The sequence below is a fragment of the Meleagris gallopavo genome, chromosome 1 (genome assembly GCF_905368555.1).
Source record: "Meleagris gallopavo chromosome 1, MGAL_WU_HG_1.1, whole genome shotgun sequence".
Lineage (NCBI taxonomy): Eukaryota > Metazoa > Chordata > Aves > Galliformes > Phasianidae > Meleagris > Meleagris gallopavo.
In genome coordinates this window covers 15,052,371-15,072,613 of record NC_139404.1, presented here as the reverse complement: position 1 = coordinate 15,072,613, position 20,243 = coordinate 15,052,371, and the positions used below count along the sequence as shown (strand labels likewise).

Sequence of the window (20,243 nt, the reverse complement as noted above, 5' to 3'; positions counted from 1 at the left end):
TGGAAGAAAAAGAACACACATGAAACTTAACATACAAAAAAAATATTTCTGAATGCTTTTTATGTTGTACAGTTTACAAATTTCCATGCTAACAGTGAATCAGATGACTTGCAGTCTTTTATCCTCAGGAGAAAAGAGCTTAGCACAATGGTGTGCACTGTCTATTGAAATCTCACATCAGTAACAAACTAAACTTAGAACTACTTCATGAAAGAGGGTAGATTTAGGGAAGATATAAGGAAAAAGTCTTTTATAGTGAGTGTAGTGAAGCACTGGAACAGTTTGCCCTGAGATGTGGTAGAAGCCCATCCCTGGAGACTTTCAAGGTCACGCTGGATGGGGCTCTGAGCACCTGATGGAGCTGCAGCTGTCCCTGTGAATTGCAAGGGAACTGGACTAGATGACCTTTAAAGGTCCTGTACAACTCTAAGGATTCTTAGGATTCTGTGTAACAAACATTTTGTTTCAATGACTATTAAAGCTCATCTATGTCCCTAACAGTAGCTATATTCTTTTTAAGAATTGTTTTTATGAAGCTGCTTTATGATAAGCTTAGAATAATACATGGAACATTACTATGATAAACAGAATGTACTGCTCTATGGATAAAAATCTTCAAATGCAAATTAGTTCAAGATTTAAGGCTTTAAATTATGTAGTCGATGGCAATCAACTACTAAAAAAGCTTTATTTCATGTTTATAATCAGCCAAACATTTGCCTGTGAGTTATTTTTAATACACAACTCCATATATTTTAACAGGATTATTCACACGCAAATTAAAACACATTCCTCTAGGTGGCATTCTGCACAATCAATTCTTAATACAGTCTTGAAAATGTTTTACTGTATCCAACAACAGCAGAAACGCATACAGTCCACTTTCTGTAAGTGTTTGCAACTGTTTAAACCACTTTTGTCTGTGTTTCCCAAAGCTGAGGGGCAGAATTCAGGGAAAATGAAAGTTTTGTGCTTATGTAAAATACTATTTTTGCCACTTTCACTTTCACCCTTGGACATCCTGTATCTCATTTCCTTAAGGATACATTTGCTTCACTAAAACCCTAGGTTTCTGTTGCCTTTATGCTTATGTCAGTGATGGAACTGAAGTGAATTCTCTTCCACTGACTACAAGATACAACCACTATCCTGATAGTAAGAGAATCACCAATTAAGTTCCTATTGCAGCCCTGATAATATACACTAGAGCAGGAAAAAAAAAATTCAATATGTTTTCAAACATGAAATGAACTTGTGCTATTGAGCCTTCAAAGAGGAACTGCACAGCCTACACACAGCCATGTAGCTAAAAACAAAGGTGCAAAACCACAATCTTTACTGATAATCTCAAGTTCTACTTTTCAAATGTACTCATAATTAAGTACAATATTTAATAGCTAATTAAAAAAATGCAAAAAGAAAGAGCCAGTACACAGATAAAAAAAATGAAGTGATGCTATCAATTAAAATATTTCCACTTTGAAATGTTTTGCCTAGTAAATTACAATTTACACTACATTTCATAACATAGAACCAGCATTTAATTATCAGTTGAACTTGCCCACTGTCCATGCTTTCCATGCCTCTACTGCTTGCAAACAACTTGCAAATTTTCTTCAATTGCTTGAGTCTTGAAGGAATTTAAAAAGCTAACGAGTGAAAGGAACTCCACAAGGTATTTTAATTATCTATACTTCACAACAATTAATAAGCAGTATAACTAGTTAGGGTCTAGTTCAACCCAGAAAATGTAAGAAAGCTAGAGCCTTGTGAGAATCAATATGTTGATCTATTAGACCTTATTCTACAGGCCTCATCTGCACATGATGTACTTCTACAGAAGCAAGGGATTTAGAAATAGAGTCTGTACCAACAACCTATGGAAACTAATTGCAAAATCTTACTAGTCCACAGTTGATGGAAATGCCTTCTTTTGCTCTTTCTCCCGTAGCTCCTGTTCTCTTTAACCTTTCAGATCCTGCTAGGTCAACAAAATGGAACTTGGCAGTAAGAGTTTCAAACTCATTCATCTCAGCAGATTCAGATATTATCCTGTTATCAGTGGCATTATCCTGAAACAAAGGAGAATCCACAAAGCTTGGTAAGATCTTTATGCTAGTCAACCACAAAGTTCAATCAACAATTATTTACAGGAATAGCTTTTTGTCATGTCTATCTCTTCCTTATGTACTAATTATCTTATAATAGCAACAGCATTTCTTGAGAAAACCTGATTCAGTAGCACTTACTAACATATCAGCCTTTAAGACCCACCTCTAGATGCTAGTCAATATCTAGAATATCTATTATTTCTAAGTATCTAGAATATCTATTATTTCTAAGTAAGGCCTACAATTGTTTTTGGGGGGATAAACAGATGTTTACAAAATATTAAATGAAATGGTTATGACATTATTACCATCCAAAATTATAGAACAATTTAGTTTATAAACCTGGCAAACAAGCTGAAGTTACTTTGATTTTACACCTCTCCAATTCCCATAATCAGTTTCATTGTGACTTGGGTGTTGCATTTTTTATGCCAGTTTTCCCAGCAGCCAGCATTCCATCAGTACTTTCAATTTGACCAGGAAATAAGGACAGCAGAAGGAACATGGAAAAAAGAAGAGCTTATCAGAGAATCATAGGATGGCCTGGACCTTCTTCTCTTTTTGCCCCAAGGGACAGGAAGAACCAACACTTCCAGCATACCCAAGGCAGCACAGCTAGTTTGCCAGGGAAATGCACCATGAGTAGGGACTAGCTCCTTAGCTTCTTACCACTTCATACTCCAAAGCACAGTAATAAAGTTAGCTTTTATCATGAGCATGTGGGTGCCCCGGTCATCCACCCCAGAGAACATAAGCACAGTGCCAGCAGCCCTGGAGAAGCTGCAGTCATAACAAAAGTCTCCCAAAACTTACACTACAGAAGGCAGCAACAATGGAAACTTGGGCAGGATTTCTCCCTGCTGTCCATAAAGGTTTTGTATAAATTTGTATTCAGGCAGTATTTACGGGTCTGACCTCTGCTCTCCTGAATGCTGCAGGGAAAGACAAGGGTGCTGCCCTCACAGCTGTGAGCCCGGATCCAACAGTGCCCTACTCCAGACAGTGACACCATCCTGCTCACGTCTCTCAAGAACGGGAAGAAAACACAGCCTATCACAAAGCAGAAGGCAGTGGCTAGCTGCCCTTCTTCATGCCAGCCTCTCTCATAAACCAGGCAGGGCCAGAGGAGAGTCCTGCAGGGCTCTGAATTTGAGCTGAAACATCCCAGCTGCTGAAGAGTGCCCACAGCAGGCAGGCTGCTCTGTGATGCCCCTGGGTGAGCCAGGCAGTGAGCACGTGGACAGCTTCAAGCACAGCCTCCAATCTGACACCTCCACCACACAGTGATTCAGGTGCCCTGACAGTTCCTCTCCAAATAAGGAGACAGCTGCCCTCACCACCAGGTCCACAGTTCTGATGTGCAATGCAAGAAGTGTTTCTAACAAGGGTATAAAGCAGGTCTACATACCACAGGGGACCAGAGAGCAACCCTCATTTTGCCTGCAAATAATTATTTTTAGTGTTAAAAAATAGAAGAAAGAATCCACTCCCCAAAAATTATTACAAATCCACTATACTGTGCTTAAAAACACATTATCTATATACCTACATACTCAGGAGTTCAATGAAATAACTGCATAAGGTTACAACACATCTAAACAATTAACTGATATAACTAAAATAAAAACACTAATCATCAGAATCTTATGCTTTTTTTTTTTCTTGCTCCTTGCTAGAAACCAGCACTTCACCTGGAATACCCAGCACTTTCAGTTAGCTGACTGCAACCTTAAGCCGACTAACTGTTAAGACACTTAAAAACGCTTTTCCAATTAAAGACAAATTATATTTTAACTTGGTTACTGGGGTATGTTGCAACAAAATACAGAAGAAAACACTACAGGAGAATGGGCAGGTTCATGTAGGAGGCTGCAATTTATTGTTGCCTCTGGCTAGAAGATGGTTACATATGCACAGATTAAATCAAATTATTATAATGCTTAGCAAATTCATTGAGCATGATGATGACTGTAGCATCTTTAGTAAGTGTAATTCAAATGTCAATTGCTGCCAAAACAATATTCACATTCTGAAAAACGGTTAAAGTGAAGCCAGCAAATAACACAATCACAGCAAAGACACGTACAGTGCTAAAAGCAGGACAAACTCTGGTCTGACATAGATGTATTGTAAAGATAGCATGCGACCGTGAGCTCTGAACATTCATCTGAGTACTGGCCGTGGTTCGAGACAAAGCCCCCAGCTTCAAGCACTGCATCATCTGGAAAACAGACAAAGAAGGACATTGCATGGCCTGCAATTTAAATAAAATGTGCTTTGGTTTAGATACAAGTAAGCTTTTTCTCCTTGTTATCATTTCAATTCCTATATGCAAAAAAATAGTAAGATTTTTAACATAAGGTTTGTTGTTGTTGTTTGGTTTTGAAAGAAATTATTTGAATAATTGTATCCCTCTTTTTACTGTCCCTTGGCAATAAGATGGCAATCTTCCATTCATCTCTAGCAAAAATATACAACTTCTGTACTTTCTGTACAAAAACATATAGTACAGTGGCACTGTATCAGAGCTGCAATGTACAGACACTTTTGAATGGCAGTTTACCTCACATCAGTCATCATGCAAAGTTTTCCTGTCACAGAAAAAAGTAACATATGAGATTTGGGAGATCAGATTTACATATAAGTCAAAATTCCATTTTCCAGTGGAACAACACTGTTTGCAGATGTCGGTTTCTGGCATTAAAGGAACACTAATATTAGACATTACATTTCAGTCTAGAGAGAACAAAAGAAAATTTCAACTCAGTTTGCACCCAAATTGTCTAAGAGGCAGAAACCTGATGTTAGCAAGTGTAATCTCTATTTGCTCACTGAACAGAATGCTAACTATATTTGCTTCTTTTTTGTTTGTTGAAGATTTCCCCAGAATTGAGTTTTGAAAAGTGTTACAACCATTACTATATCAGGATGAAGAGTAAGAATGAAGTGTGAAAGGTATAATGACGTTTAGCAAAACATACAGGTAACATTTTTAGAACACATTCAGTACGTTACAGAGAAATTTATTTTCAGTGGTCACCTCCGATTCTCCATTCACAGTTCGGGTTGTAACTCCCACTGTATAAATTCCTCCAGCTGAATCTTCATGTATTTTAATATTTGATTTTTTATTCTTTGCATCAATATCACGAGTGGTATCAAAGAGATCAAGAATTTCTTCATTGTAAAGCTGAAGGGAAAAAAAGAAAAAAAAAAAAGGATATTATGTAAGAAAAGAATTCCTCCAAAGACTGATATACATGTGTATGGCACACGCAGAAGGTTCTAAATATCCACCATATGCCAAGGCTTTCAATAAAGGATGCTGTGAAAAACACAAACTTACAATGACAATAGCATGACAGATGGAACAGTTGCAAATCTGCGCATCTTACTATTATGCCACCCTAAAAATCAACAGCTTCCTTCACACAGTCAGACTCAAGAGAATTACATGGTGGGCCTGGGTGACAGCAGACACTTTCTGTTTTGTTGGTTCAGTTGGCTGAACCCTCCTCCAAGCCTCCAAGCTCTTCAAACTCACGCCACCTGCTCTACTTCCACCGCACCTTTTCTCATTTTCTCCCTTTTACCATAATAGCTCCATGTCTCTTTTCTCTTTTAGATAAACTACTGCCCTACAAAGAATTTGCCATGTAAAGGGAAACATTATTGCAGGGAAAGATCCAAACTAACCTTAGTACAAAAAAAAAAAAAAAAAAAAATTGTCACTTTTGGGGTGAGTTAGTAAGTTAAATGAATGTGTGTGTATGTCACTGAATATCTCTATTTTAGAGAAGCAGGACTGTTCCTGGCACAGGCACATACACTTCATCTGAAAAGTGTTGGCATGGGTGCAATCAGGATTACAACATTGCAGCAACTCATACCTTTATATTGGTATTCAACTACCAGTCTGTATTTTAGGACTCCTGCAGTCACATTTGCAATGTTTCATTGTTTTGTTTTTAAGACATCATACAAATATCCACAAAGAATTCAGAAACTACACTTTAATAGTATGGTTGCTACCCCTTACACTACTACTACTGCAGCTGCACAAGCAGAAAGAACGTCACAGTACCTCATGTTCAAACTGAGAGAAAAGATAACAGAACAGCATTTCCACCGTCCTTTTCAAGTTCAGAATTCTCTCTAGAATTCTGTAGTAGCCAGAGGGACTAAAATCACTGCTTAAGATTAACAGTGACAAATCAGTGCAGTTTGTTACACTTTAAAACACTTACAGGTACAGAACACTGGAAGACCTAGTTTACTTCAGCAATAACAAGACCTACGGCTTTTCTCTTAGGTAATACAAAAGATTATGTGGTATTGTTTTTCTCCCCCCATAGTTGACAAAGTTGTGAAATACTGAACTAAATATTACATATTTAAAACAAACTCTTCCTGAAATTGATTCTCCCTGTTAATATCATGTAAGTGTCAGATTTTATACGTTGGCAAAGAACATAAACATTATAGTCAAAGCAATCAATCTAGAAAATAGATATATTGGAAGAAGTCTCAGCATAAAAGCTGTAAGACTTAAACCAACAGCTGCTGCAAAACAGAATGATCATGAGAGTTACAGCCTCTCATTAGTAGCTGTGCCTAAAAGAACAAAGGGAACTGTTTTTCTGCAGCACTGATTTGGGATTTCTCTGGGCCTACTGGAAGAAGTAGTGACTCAGAAGCCCAGTTCTATGCCACTGAGAATCACAAAGTATCTTATGCTAAGTTTCTTTTTTTCATTAAAGAAATCAACCAAGTATACTGAACTGATTTTGAAAACTGAAGAAGTCTACGGGAAAGTTACACAAACAGGCTAAGCGTGGTTCAAGATGTAAAGCATTACTGATTTCTTGCTTTGAAAGTTTCACGAAGAATAACAGACAAGCAACAGCAATAGCCCCCATGAGTAAATGTGTGGTATAGAAAAGGACAAATGACAACTACCATAATTATTTCTACACTTCCAAATAACCCAGTAAAGAAAGCTACTACGATAATTGGAATAAGATAAAAAGGCTCTTTTCATAAATTAAAAAAAAAAAAAACAACAAAGCAAACAAACTATATAGAATTTCCTTTTGAAATCTGGAAAATTAATTCAAAACATCTTGTGGGAAAAGAAAAGAAGGGTCAAAGTAGCAACCAAAAAAAAAAGCATTTCATTTGCTTTGCAAAATACATAAAGTTATACACACAACCACACACACATGCACAGATCACACTTACCTCAAGGAACTGTGCGTTTACTTTAAAATCTGGAGGAGGAAGTCCTTGTTTAATAGCAGCTTGTTTCTTTTCTTCAATACATCTAAAAAGATGCTTAACAGCACGTGATATAATGCCCTGTTCCTCTTCTGTTATGTTGACATCAAATCCAGTGCCCATGGTGTATGTTTTGCCAGCACCTGTCTAAATAGAAAAGTAGTACTCACTAGAACATATGGATTATCACAGTGAAAAGTGATTTCTGAACACTAGTACTAGATGGAGATTACAAAGACAGTTTTTGTCATTTTTACAATACTAAGTGCAACAAAAATGTCTTTTTACAAAATGTGTAAACTGTAGTTGTTGGACAAATTTGAGCTATGGATCAAATTCAACACAGGTGGGGACCAGTTCAAATTTTCTTAACCTTTCTCCTACAAGCTTCCTCTAAGCTGCTTACATCAGTCTTAAGTTATCATATGAGGTCAAAAGAATAGTCAATGTTTTCAAAGGAGACTGCTAATTAAAGTAGTTTTGTTTTTTGTTTTTTTTTTGTTTTTTTGTTTTGTTTTGTTTTTTTTAAGTAAAATCAGCATTTGCAGTTCTTTACTAAAGTACATTAAACAGTTCGCTTAATTAAGATGTCTGAATATCACTCAGGAGAAATATTACCACTGTCCTCAACCTATACAAAGCATCTATACCCTGACTAGGAAAACAGCTTAATTAAAAGTGAAGTCCTATAGAAAATAAGATAGTGTGGATTTTTATTTAATTAGCAGCTCAAGTCCAAGACAAAGACAGTATCATGTTGTCAAACATAGTCTACTAAACCAGATCTACCAACTGTTTTTTGTACACCAGGGCTAGACTTCACCTAGCTAACTTGAGATAAGACATTCAATGGTACTGAAATTCAGCATCCCACTAAGATCAACTTCCATGTAATAAATTCCTTAAAGAGAATTCAGAGGACAAGGTATTCTCTGTGCTCAATCATATTTCAGCTTTTAACTAAAAAAAACTGTGCCCCATTTACTGATGGGGAACTATCTGTTCTCTAGGAAAAGACTTTGGATTCTGGTCCCTAGAAAAAGAGAAGCCTGGAGTTCTCCAGAATCCATTAACAGATACCAAACATCCCCTTCCCCAAAGCATCTGAAACTGTAAATGGATTGACAACCACTCAGGAAGAATTTCAGTACAACTTACTTCTATAAATCAATAAATCAATAGATTGAGTCATTAATTTGCTGCATTAAAGGGTGAATTCGGGAATTATATGGACCCCACTATTTTCACTACTACTATTAATTCAAGCCTACCCATACACATCTGCTGCATTCCAGTTGCCATTAAGCACAGAATCTGTACGGACTCCTAAACGATATTCTAAAGAATATCTTGTTTACATTAAAACCAAGCCACCAAAAACAGGTTCGTGTGCTGTGAAACTTAAAACATCAATTACAAGAAACAGTTTGTGTTTATTTCAAAATAAATACTTTAAATAAAGTTGTAAAGCTTACCTGGCCATAAGCAAAGACAGTTGCATTATAGCCTTCGAAGCAACCTTCAATCAGTTTTTCTATACACTGTATATAGATTTCTTCTTGCTGTGAGTCAATGTTAAACACATAATCAAAAGTGAAGGCTTTATCTTTTCCCAAGAACACTTGAGGTTCACCAGGTGTAACAGATGTACAAATATGGCATCCTTCAATCTTCTCTTTGGCTAGCTGCGGTCTAATTCTGTTTTAAAAGAAACAAAAAAGACTCATTCAAAGTTCATCATTAAAAAGAAGAACATACAAACAACATAAGAGACCTGAAAAAATAATTCTTTTACCGACTGAAAAATTCTCATTTTTCAGGAAGACAGCAAGATTCCTGCTGCCTGAACCAAAGTACTGTCACAGCCTCACTCACAAAAACATTTATGCAAACAACAGCATCTTCCCTGAAGGTTCACCTCTTAACTTCAAGCTGACGACTAGCCTGTAAACTTGATATTTCTGTATATAAAGGATGCATTATGGAAGAGTAACCTGCATGATTTGTTTCACACCTTGAAATCAGACTTTCTTGTTTATCCAGATGACTTCTTATATTCACTGTAAAAAGTTTTGTTTTTTTTTTTTTAAGCAACAAAAGTATGGAAAAAAAAAAATGTAAGTAGTAATTTGGGAGCAGGGATCCCAAAGCCCACATATTATCTGAAAGGAAAGCCCCTCTGCTATCATAGAAAATAAAGGAAGAAACACGAGCCTTCTTGCTTCTCACAGAAAAGAACACTTCCATGTAATCCTTGATTTTACCTAAGCACATCTTCACAGAAAAGAACAATTTTTAACAAGTTGTAAAGGTAGGAGTGTCCTAATTCCTCACTAATTCCTTACTGAGAAATTCCAGCTTTTATCTCAGTTTGTTCAGTTTCTGATAAACAAGTTTGAGAAGCACAGCCAACCTAGACTTCTTATATATTACAAATGTATTGTTTCCCTGCATCCACAGTCCCACGGCAGTCAGAACTGAATTCATGAACTAGCTCTGTGACTAAAGCAGACCGTGGAAATTTGTGAGTCAATTTGTTTAATAGTTAACTACCAGGAAGAAAAAGCTGTGGCCAACATCATAGCATATTACTCCAGCTCTAATTAACTAATAATTTGTTTGCTGAATCAACTTCAAGTTTTTTGGGGTTTTTTTGTTTTTTTGTTTTTTAAGTGCTTCCAGGTCCTAAAAGAAATACATTATTTCAAAAACACGCACAGCCTTACAGACAGTGGAAAAGTAAGGCTAAAGGTAAGGCTAGTAAGACATCAGCAGTATAGCAACATGCAAACAAAATCAGGGAACACTGTATTTAGGTTCTCCATTCAAATCAAACTTCAGGAACTTGTTTCCTTCATTGCTGCCACTTTCAATTATACCACACTGAAGTTGAAGATCTGTACACACAGAGTACACTTCAGGCATATTCATACCCTAAGCTTTACAGGCTGCATTCTACAGTAGTGTTTTGTTTGGAGTAGCTGCATCATTTTGAAGAAAACTGCCACGATATCTTCACCTAGCACATGCTGGTTTGGATCACAGAGCACCCGCAGTGTGCTCAAATTATACCCCTTTCAGAAGAAACAAAGCCAAAACGCTCCTCTGCAGGCACATGAAACTTGTTCCAGAACCTAATGGAAACATAAGGGTCCAAACATTGCCTACTGATCTACTGTGACCGTGCCAGTGCCTGCTGGCTGTTAAGAGACTCTGAATGAATTAGTCTGCTGCAGCCCACTCAAATTATATGACCAGACACATACTCTGATTCAAGTTAAGAACATCCTGCACAAAGCACTATCTTCTTTTTACTGCTGACGAGGAGTTTTTCAACTCAGGGATGTGCATCGCTGTCAGGAGTATTTCTCAGACATTTCATGCTAAAAGCTTCATTTTATCCCACAATGTGACACTTCAGAGAACAGCCACAATTCATTCCTAAGGCCTTCTGCACATTAATTCCTTTACAGAAAGTTCATTAGCAGCAGAAAATGCCACCCTGTCAGCATATCCTCTGGAACGGAGTGAGAATCAAGCAAACCTTTGAAAAATATCGTTAGAGGAATGACTATAGGATGTGTAAAATAGGCATAAATATTTCAGAGCTAGTATTTGCATTTCTAGTATATAAAATAGGTCACAGATTCTCTCTCTATACACAATCATCCTTTTTCTCTTTAAGCAAAATAAGAAAAATCAGGAGTTACATAGCTCCTTTGCTAACAAACTCGATCCGCGAGTAGCAGCATCCACTCATCACAAAACCTGACTGGCATAGGTGTAGGTAAGCTTGTGATAAGGTTACTTTCTTCTAAATTTACAAACATTCTGTAATAAAGTAGCTTTTACTTCTAAGTAAAAAGTAATAGTTTTCAAAGTTCAAAGTGATATTCATCATACGCCTTTCCAAAAAAGCATCCCATGCAACTGGAAAGCAGAGCAAAATACATTGTAGCACATTGCCTATAGCACACAATATTGAGAAAATACCAGCTGGGTGGGTATGCCTTATTTTTATGCCTTATTTTTATGCCTTTATGTCAGCCAAAAAGCAATGAAATGCTCATTCTTATGCCTCTGCACTGCCTGCCCTGGATTAGCAATCAGTTGTTCTTCCAAGCATGAAGCTTGAGGGTCTCTGAAGTTCCAGATGTTTCTCACCCTGCCTTCTGGTAATGAAGCCTAAATGACTTCTTCAGAAGATCAAGTGGAAAACGTTCTCAAAATTAAGTAACCTTTTCTGCATCCTAAAAGTCCAACTTGACCCGCAGTTCCAAAAAGCTTTTAGTACTGTCTTGTAAAATGAAGATTGATAATTAATACCTTTTCTTCACATTTTCACTTTTTTCTTATGCTTTAGGTTTCAAAATTAATTTTCTACACAGAGGGATTCATGCAATTATGAGATGTACTGAATAATTTTCTCCCTCCTAATACTAAATAAAGGCTCAGAATGACCACAAAGAAGAACCGCAAGCCTAAAACATAAAGGATTTGCATCATTTCCAAAGATGACGGGACAGCCAAGCAACCTGTTGTGCTGCCATCTGCAAAAAAGCTTTCCACAGGAGCCTCCCAGTAAGCTCCCCGGCCTGAAACTGAGCAGCACTTCCAAGCACTGTTCCAAAAACCAGCACAGCAGCAACGTGCTCAGGTGTGACTGCTATCAGACCACAGCAAGACACTGCTCCAGAGACCAGCAGAGCCAATGGAAGCCTGTGACACAACCAGCAGAATGTCTTTCCAAAAATGATGTGCGGTTGAGATCTTCACCATCCAACCCGTGATGTGTTCAAGGGACGCTTCTTGTTCTTAATGTTATTGATAAGTTCAGCAACAAGCTAGCACGATCAGAAAGCAACAAACGCCTTACTTTCAACCTGACTTATGAATCACCCAACTGAATTACCTGAAGTTCATAGCTCTCAAAGTCTTTCCACCTGCACTATGTGTGCGATCCAGGGAGTCTCAGGCCTCGTGGAAGTCAATTTCTGCTCTAGCACTGCCTTTAGGAAAATTTCCTCCTCCCTTCCCAGCCCCACACATCAAATAGGAAAACTTTCTTATTTTTCTGCTTACAGCCAGACCTTTCCCACTCTCATGACTTAATGTGGTCACTTCTGCCTGCAAAGCAGGCAGCGCCCACACTCTGAGATGTGAAAGAGTTCATTTTGGTCATTTCTCCATGCCCAGATCCCAGTCTGGCAGTCTGCCGCCAGGATTTTCTCCAGCACCAATACGACTTCGCCCATTTTGTCTTCTGTATGACCCCACTCCACCTGTTTTTCAGGCTACTCTCTTAACTGTATACAATCAGAGGTTTTCTGTCTATTTCCAATCACACCTCCTTAGATGTGGCAACTTCCCAGACTTTTTACGGCACATCCTTCCCCCACCTTCTCTCCAAAGCATGAACGCACCCAACCCTTGTTTTTATGTACTTTTGCAAAGCCTCCAGGCCACACACATGAAACTTAATCCCCTAAATCTAATCTGCCTCAGCACATTGGGACAAGCTGCCTAATTACAGAGGGTTAAAATATCCAGTGATGGCATAGTAATGCACTGCATTGTCCTGAAACTAATCTCTCGGTAGAATAGGTGCATAATGCCTCTCCTAAAAAGTATCATCAGCTGGAACTGACTCGGATTATACAGTTCAGGGGGGCCAATACCCCGTGTTATGCAAGCCATCAAACTTCCTATAATTAATTTCTGTTTAAATACATCATAGTATTCTTTTTGAAAGTATCCTTAATTTATTTTCAGAGAGGAAAATAGTCACAGTGATTTAGAAGTACGTATAAAAATTATAACACACAATGTTATATACACACTGTCATAGGTATCATATATTTTTTTTATTATTATTATTATTTATTTATTTTTATTATTATTTTTTTTTTAAATACACACACATATATCCTTTCAACTACTGAACAGTCTTCTCCCAGGCACGAAAAAAGCTGCCCCATGTCAAATGCCAGGTCTATCTCATTACCACAGCAATAAGGACCCAGGAACAAACCTTTCACCTCCCACCAGCACCAGCTCTGAGTTTCCACTCCAGCTGCCAGCACATTTGAGCACAACACCACTACATTTCCATTTCCTGTGTAAACACCATGGTGCTAAGAAACAAGCATGTGTAAAAATGCTTTTATTTAGCGAGTTGTTATTCACTAACCTTTGGTGCAGATATAGCTCTGTAATGTCTTTCTCAGCACGTCCAAAGAGGTTGCTGGTAGCCAATGAAGCAAATATGAAAAGTCCAAGAAGTATTTAAGTGAGATTTTGCCCTGCATTTTTATCTGAGAAACATATGCATATATCTACACTCCAACATTTTGTGTTAAAAAAAAAAAAGTATTACAAAGCAATACCTCACCTCCAACCCAACTCCTTCCGAAGGAATAACACGATTTTTTTTTTAATTTCCTTTTAAACTACTTAAGAACAACACAAAAAAAAACCCCAGCTCAAACCCAAAGCCCACAGTTAGAATTGCACAGCAATGCATTGCTAGGGGATCCTGGAGATGAAGTCCCAGGCAACTGTCTTGTGCCAGCAAGGTAGCTCTCTCAGAGTAAGCCATAAATGCAGTGCAGCTTTGGTAGCCCTCGATGAGTGAAACCCTGTCTGCTTGTCTCAGGTGCTTACAATGGCAGAAAAACCAAGCCTTCATGATGCACTTTAACTACTGAATGCATGATGAATGACAGCCAACCTTATAAACAAAGGCAAACAAAGCATACGGCAAACTCTGGGTGCCTTTGTAACACAGTGCTGTCTCTGCAGAAAGTAACTGTTTCTGAATGCCTTAATTATTAGTATTCAGTGGTTTTGGCTAATCATACCATTAATATGGAATTGCATCAACCACTGCTATTACACCTGCTGCTATTAAGTTGTAAAAAGGACGTGCTCATGCAGTAACAAATAAGAAAGCTACAAGGATTTAGTACTATGCTGTCCAGCAGCAAAGCTGTGGCAGCTGAGCACCTGGCACAGCACCAGGTCACCCCCAAGGCAAAGGGGCCAGCTGGAGCTCCAGAAGCCTGTGCACTCCTGAGCCACGCACCCATACACCCAGCCTGGGCAACAAGCAGCAGCTCAGACGACTGTAACCCTATCACTCTTATGTAAGGCTTGGGCACCGCTCCCATCAGTGTTTCTCTGCAGTTACCATGACTGCTGTGGCCTACATGGAGCTCATCTTACGTGTGTCTGGAGTCCATATTAATCCAAGGTCCAGGTGTAACTAAGCAGATAATTACACCAAGCGAAGCAGATGTTCTATGTGAGTACCAGTGCTTTCTGCCTTTAGGCATCTGAAAGCATTCAGGTATGTCAGGTAGGATGCAGATGCAAGTTTGGCAGTACCAGAGAAAAAAAGCATGCCACAGAACAAATGGATTACGTCCAAGGGTTAAGAATTGCAACAGACGCAAGATTAGACAAGATAGACAAGATTTTATTCCAATGTCTTATTAAGATGCTGATAAGGAATCAGCAACCCTTCTGTCCACGTGTACCCATTAAGCATGACCTCTAAACCATTAGCTTAAAGCACGCAGCAAGACTCCAAGATGCTACGTTATTAATAGCTGCCTTGTTTAACTACAGACAAAAAAAAAATATAAAAACCTCTTCAAAAACATGAAGGCAGAATACTTTTTTCTGTGCTGAGAACTGTCACGTCCTTCTTGTAAATAACAAGAAGACAGCAAATGGAGGGCCGGAATTAGATTTAGCTGAGAAAGTACACCACTGCTGTAAGTAGATTAGGCCAGTTCTTCCTCTCTGCATGCGATCTCTACCTCATCAGCTACATCTTTTTTTTCTTCTGTTTACACACCACTTTAATTTCACAGGACAAGTGCCCTTCCCAGCAGCTTGCCATACCACAAGCTGTTGGTGCCGGGCATGACGCTCACTGTGCCAGGCTGAGGCAGGACCACAGGCTGCTGCTTTGCCTAGCTCATGGAGCACAGCATGGCAGCTGCATCTCTGAGCATTCGTTTCTACTTGCCAGAAAACAGTGCAGCTGTATGATTTCATGTTAATTCTTGTGCAGCTCTGTAACAACCTAGCAGGCCACGGGGCACAGTTTGCCTGTCAGTGTGAGGATGCTGTCACGTGCTGCTGCCCAGAACAGAAAACACAGAGAAGGGAAAGGCCAGGCCTGCCTCATGCAGTCCTGCTGCCCTGCTGCTCTCTCCTCACACCTGGCTCCCACAACAAGGATGAGAGACCCTCCAAAAAGACTGGCGGGCCTCTGATCTATTTTGTTACAACATGAACGAAATCTTTCATCCAAACCCTCTCTCGGACTCATTTACTCTCTAGGGAGGTCAGAAATCCACAGCTTTTGAAAACAATTTGACTTTTGAGCAAGACAGAGAGAGAGAGAAGGACTGTACTGCAGGATTTGCACAGGCCTCGGTTATTTCTGGTTCAAGACAAGGTCAGCAGTGCTGGAAGAGCAGCGTGACCATAAGCCTCCACATGCCTGCCAAGCGCAGACCTGGCAGAGTTCCAAGTGCAATTTGATTACAGCTAAACTGATTGTGGAAATGACATTTCTAAGGCAAACAGACTTCAAAAAACTATCCTACAGTAGCACTTGCCTTGGTTTCTTTTCCTGAACGTTCAGTATTACACCTGTCTCTGAGAAAGTTAAATAATAATACATTAGAAAGAATTAGATCTAAGCAAATGGGGCAAAGCTGAGTTTATGAATTAGGACCTGAAATACCTATGGTTTGTTACCAAGAAATTAAACGCAGAGTTATGTCTTCCTAAAACTAAATTAATTTTATAACAGACAGGAATACACGCACATCTGCACCACCCCATAAAGTCGCAAAGGACCCTGGCCCTTCCTATAATCAATTAAATGTACTCCAGTACTGAAAGGATTACAGACACCTAATGCCCATATAGCTCATTAGCCCAAAGAGGCTGTCTTTCCTCATCAAGAAGCACAAATGAGTAAATTTAGAAAACAAGATGCATGAGCAAGCATCTCTACTGTTACAACGCAGTAGAACACAAAGCTCAGTGAGCATTAGCAGGTCTGAGCACCAAGCTGTACAGACTGTGCACAAATCCAAACTAGTCACACAACCACAAACAACTCCAACAGAAGGGTTTAACCCTGAAACTATATTTTTCACCTTTTATAAATTGAGCAAAAAGAAACTCTAGAATGCACTAGCTCATTTTAGTTGACATCTAACGTTGAGTCATGCTGCTGTTAACACCAGAGCCTTGGTATTAAGTAATTAGGGCAGTATCAGGAAAAGAAATACACTTTTTGATGCATCTATCTGATACACAGCTGAACACTTAACAGAGATTAAATCTGCTAAACAAATGTTACGTAACTTAAGATGAAAAAGCTTAACTGAAAGAGTTCAAGGTAATCTTGTTGAAGAGTGCACTGCCTAGCCTAAAAGTGAGGCATAATAATAAGAAGCACTGCCAATATTTTATACACATTTTGCTTCCAGAAATGTAAAGACTAAAAATTCAACTGAGCTGAAACAATACTGTCAAAAGCGATGGGGTGAATACAGACATCCAGTGCCACTAAATACTTTAGTCACTGTTGCTTTACCAAGTTACAGCATAGCATTTATTTAAGCATAGGGTAAGAAGAGACAAGAATGCAAAAGCACAGTCTGAGTGCCAAAGAACCTAAAGTCAGACACATTTAGAGTTCAGGGATCAGGGGGTAATTCAGGCACTTCTTGTAAGTTGGGGCCCAACATCTAAATACAAAGCTATAAACAGTATTTGAGTCACAACACCAGTATTAATGTTGTCAGCTCTTTATAAGGCACATTTCCAGCTATGATATAATTATGAGCGTCAAACTTTAATAAAGATACAGTTTTGCGACACTTTGGTTTCAAAAACATTGCCCACAGCATCACAGTAACAGGGATAAATGAACTGTAGTGCCCACACAGTATTTTCCATTAGAGGTACAGAACCAACTGCAGCTTTCTACTTCAAAAGACGGACTCTCCTGCACGCAGGGCAATTACATCATGTCTGTACTAACCCTTTCTTTCACCTCCCCTTCTTGCCCCCTCCCCCCCCCAAAAAAAGTGTTTTTGCATATGTAAAGCCAAAGGAATAATTTGAGAACAAAATATATACTCAAAACAATTAAATGATTAAAAAAAATAAGTGCACATATTTAGGAAATTTCTAATATTACTATTTACCAATGCTTCCAGGGATATCAAGAATGAGAGCCACAAGTACCTTCAGTAATAAGCACCAAACAAAGCAATAGTTATTCAAAACTTTATTTTCCTGCAGTGAATATGAATGATAAAACAAGCTGATGTAAGATGAGATGACAAAAAAAGACAAAAAACAAAACACAACCTATCAGTCATGCCAACACCAGGCTTTGTCCAATTTCTTCCTGTTAAATCCTCTATTTCTTCAAAGTTTCTTCAAAATAGCTAAATTCTTAAAAAGAGATACTTTATCACTTTGTTTAAAATTGAAAGGCTTCCTACATCTGAAACAACGGTTAACTCTTATTTATTGATTGCTTTACTCAGATTTGCCTTTCCTTCTCACAAATGCCCACCTACACACACACCCACACCCTTACTTTCCCAGCCCTTAGAGCTACAGTACAGAAATCATGACGTGTTTATGCCAAGACTGCAGTGGCCTTAGAAATCCATTAAAAAAATAAATTATTTCTCTGTATAAAGTTAAATATCTCTTCAGTTATACATTCATAAGTCTAGGGCAGCTCCTTGTCTTACAGGTAGAACAACAGCTTCAAGAGTTACTTCAAAAAGTTACTAATATACTTACTATAGCTAAAACTACAAGCCACATCTCAAGTAATTACAGTCAAATAATCCCATTAAAGAAAAGGAGGATCAGGTCAATCAAAAGAAAATTACAAGCTGTCATTAGTTACTACTGAAATGACTGCTTAGCTAACACTATTAAAATAACAACCACGAACTTCACAATGGGACAGGACAGCTAAAAACAGCGTTTTAATAATCTGCTCTGAATAGGGCCTTCATTCTTCATTTCTCAGTGCAGCATTCTTGGAACAAAAAATGCTACATGACTTCTATGCCACTCCTTATTTAAAAATAAATAACTAAACCACCAGTGTTGTATCCAAAACACCCAATACACTATGCTCCAAAGCAAACTGCAGAAAATTTCTTCATATTTATTGTTGACTGTTTCCAATGAACAGAAGTTGCTCTGTTTCAAAACAGAAGGTAGACTGTTCCAAGCAATGACTGAAAGCTCTGAGCTGGTATATCCTAACTGTGCAGAAAGGGAAAATAACCCACCCATGTTATTTAGCATTACCTATTTTAAAACTTGCAAGATAGAAAGGAACAATGCTACTCACTTCCTTCAGTCCTCCTGATTCAACTATACATTTTTCTACGTCTGAATGTCAAATTCCGGTTTCAATTATTTCCTTCACATCTATTTGCAAGACTGCAGAACATATCTATGTTGGCTGCAAGAGCATAAAAAATCCTCATTTTCCTGTGCAGTGGTACTGTATTCAGCTGCCCTTATGAAGACTTCACCACCTTGCTGCTCTTGGGCAGCTTCAGAAGACCTCTACAGTTAGTTGAAAGTCAGCAATTCAGGAAACTATGCTAGAAATGCACTAGGTAGCATTTTTCAACTCTAAGCCATGCTCTGAATTGATCGTTTAGTACAATGCTGGATGCTCTTTTGCTGCAAGCAAGCATTTCAGGCAAACATGAACTGATCCAAGCTTTTATCCTCTCCAAAAGCTGAGGTAGTTTGGAGTCTCCTGATACTAATTCTAACAACAGTCCTCATGAAGTTTCAAACAAGCAAAAAATTTGGACTATAATCTTTTTTTCTGGTAATTGCACACTGGATTTCTAATGTAGAGAGAGAAGAGGGGGGAGGAGGGGGGTAGGAAAGTTTCTTTTAATGACAGAATAGAGGACTGGAGCACCTCTCCTACAAAGGAAGACTGAGGGAGTTGGCCTCATTCAGCTTAGAGAAGAGAAGGCTGCAGGGAGACCTCACTGTGGTATTCCAGTTCTTGAAGATTATAAACTGAAGGGACACCAGTTTTTCACATGGACTAATAGCAACAGGACAAGGGGGAATGGCTTTAAACTAAAAGAGGGGAGGATTTAGATTAGATGTCAGGGAAAACTGTTTACTCAGAGGGCGGTGAGGCCCTGGCACAGCTGCCCATAGAGCTGTGGGTGCCCCATCCCTGCAGGCACTCAGGGCCAGTTGGATGGGGCCCTGGGCAGCCTGAGCTGGTGGGGGGCAGCCAGCCCACGGAGGGGTTGGGGATGGGTGGGCTTTGAGGTCCCTTCCAATCCAAACCATTCTGTGATTCTATGATTCTGTTTAGCATTTATATGGGAAATATCAGTGGAAACCTGAAATAATCACAGTAAAAACAACAAGAGAAGTGAAGCGAAAGTGGCTGGCCACAGCTGACTAATGAAACAGCTGATACTGCCAATGAAGACTATCAGTCTTTAAAAATTTGTTCAGCATTGTTAGTAAAAAAAAAAAAAAAAGTACATTCAAGGACTTAATCCTAGAACTTAATACAAAAAACAGTTCCCATACAGAAATTCACATTGGAACGCCAGTAGTCAGACAGCTCTCTGCTGCAATAATATCCACACTCAGGGCTGAGCTGCCACCACCACATCCTCAGTCCCTTCTCCAGGCTGGGAGACAGACCATTGAAGGACTTAAAGACCACACCTATATGCAACTACATAGATTTAGGGTAGAACCTTGTCGCAGACAAATCAGTTCTCCTCGTTTATA

General features: G+C 38.7%; 1 protein-coding gene across 9 annotated transcripts in view; it reads right to left on the bottom strand.

Moving 5' to 3' along the window:
- KIF21A (kinesin family member 21A) overlaps positions 1–20,243 on the bottom strand; it is an 83,467-nt gene that overhangs the window by 46,083 nt on the left and 17,141 nt on the right. For all 9 annotated transcript variants that reach the window (XM_085217499.1, XM_085217528.1, XM_085217520.1 and 6 more), the window contains exons 2-6: positions 8,864–9,086; positions 7,353–7,535; positions 5,152–5,301; positions 4,198–4,332; positions 1,905–2,072 (exon numbers count right to left, since the gene is read on the bottom strand). In XM_085217499.1, the coding sequence (XP_085073625.1) occupies positions 1,905–2,072; positions 4,198–4,332; positions 5,152–5,301; positions 7,353–7,535; positions 8,864–9,086 (859 nt within the window). The remainder of the gene's footprint in view (positions 1–1,904; positions 2,073–4,197; positions 4,333–5,151; positions 5,302–7,352; positions 7,536–8,863; positions 9,087–20,243) is intronic.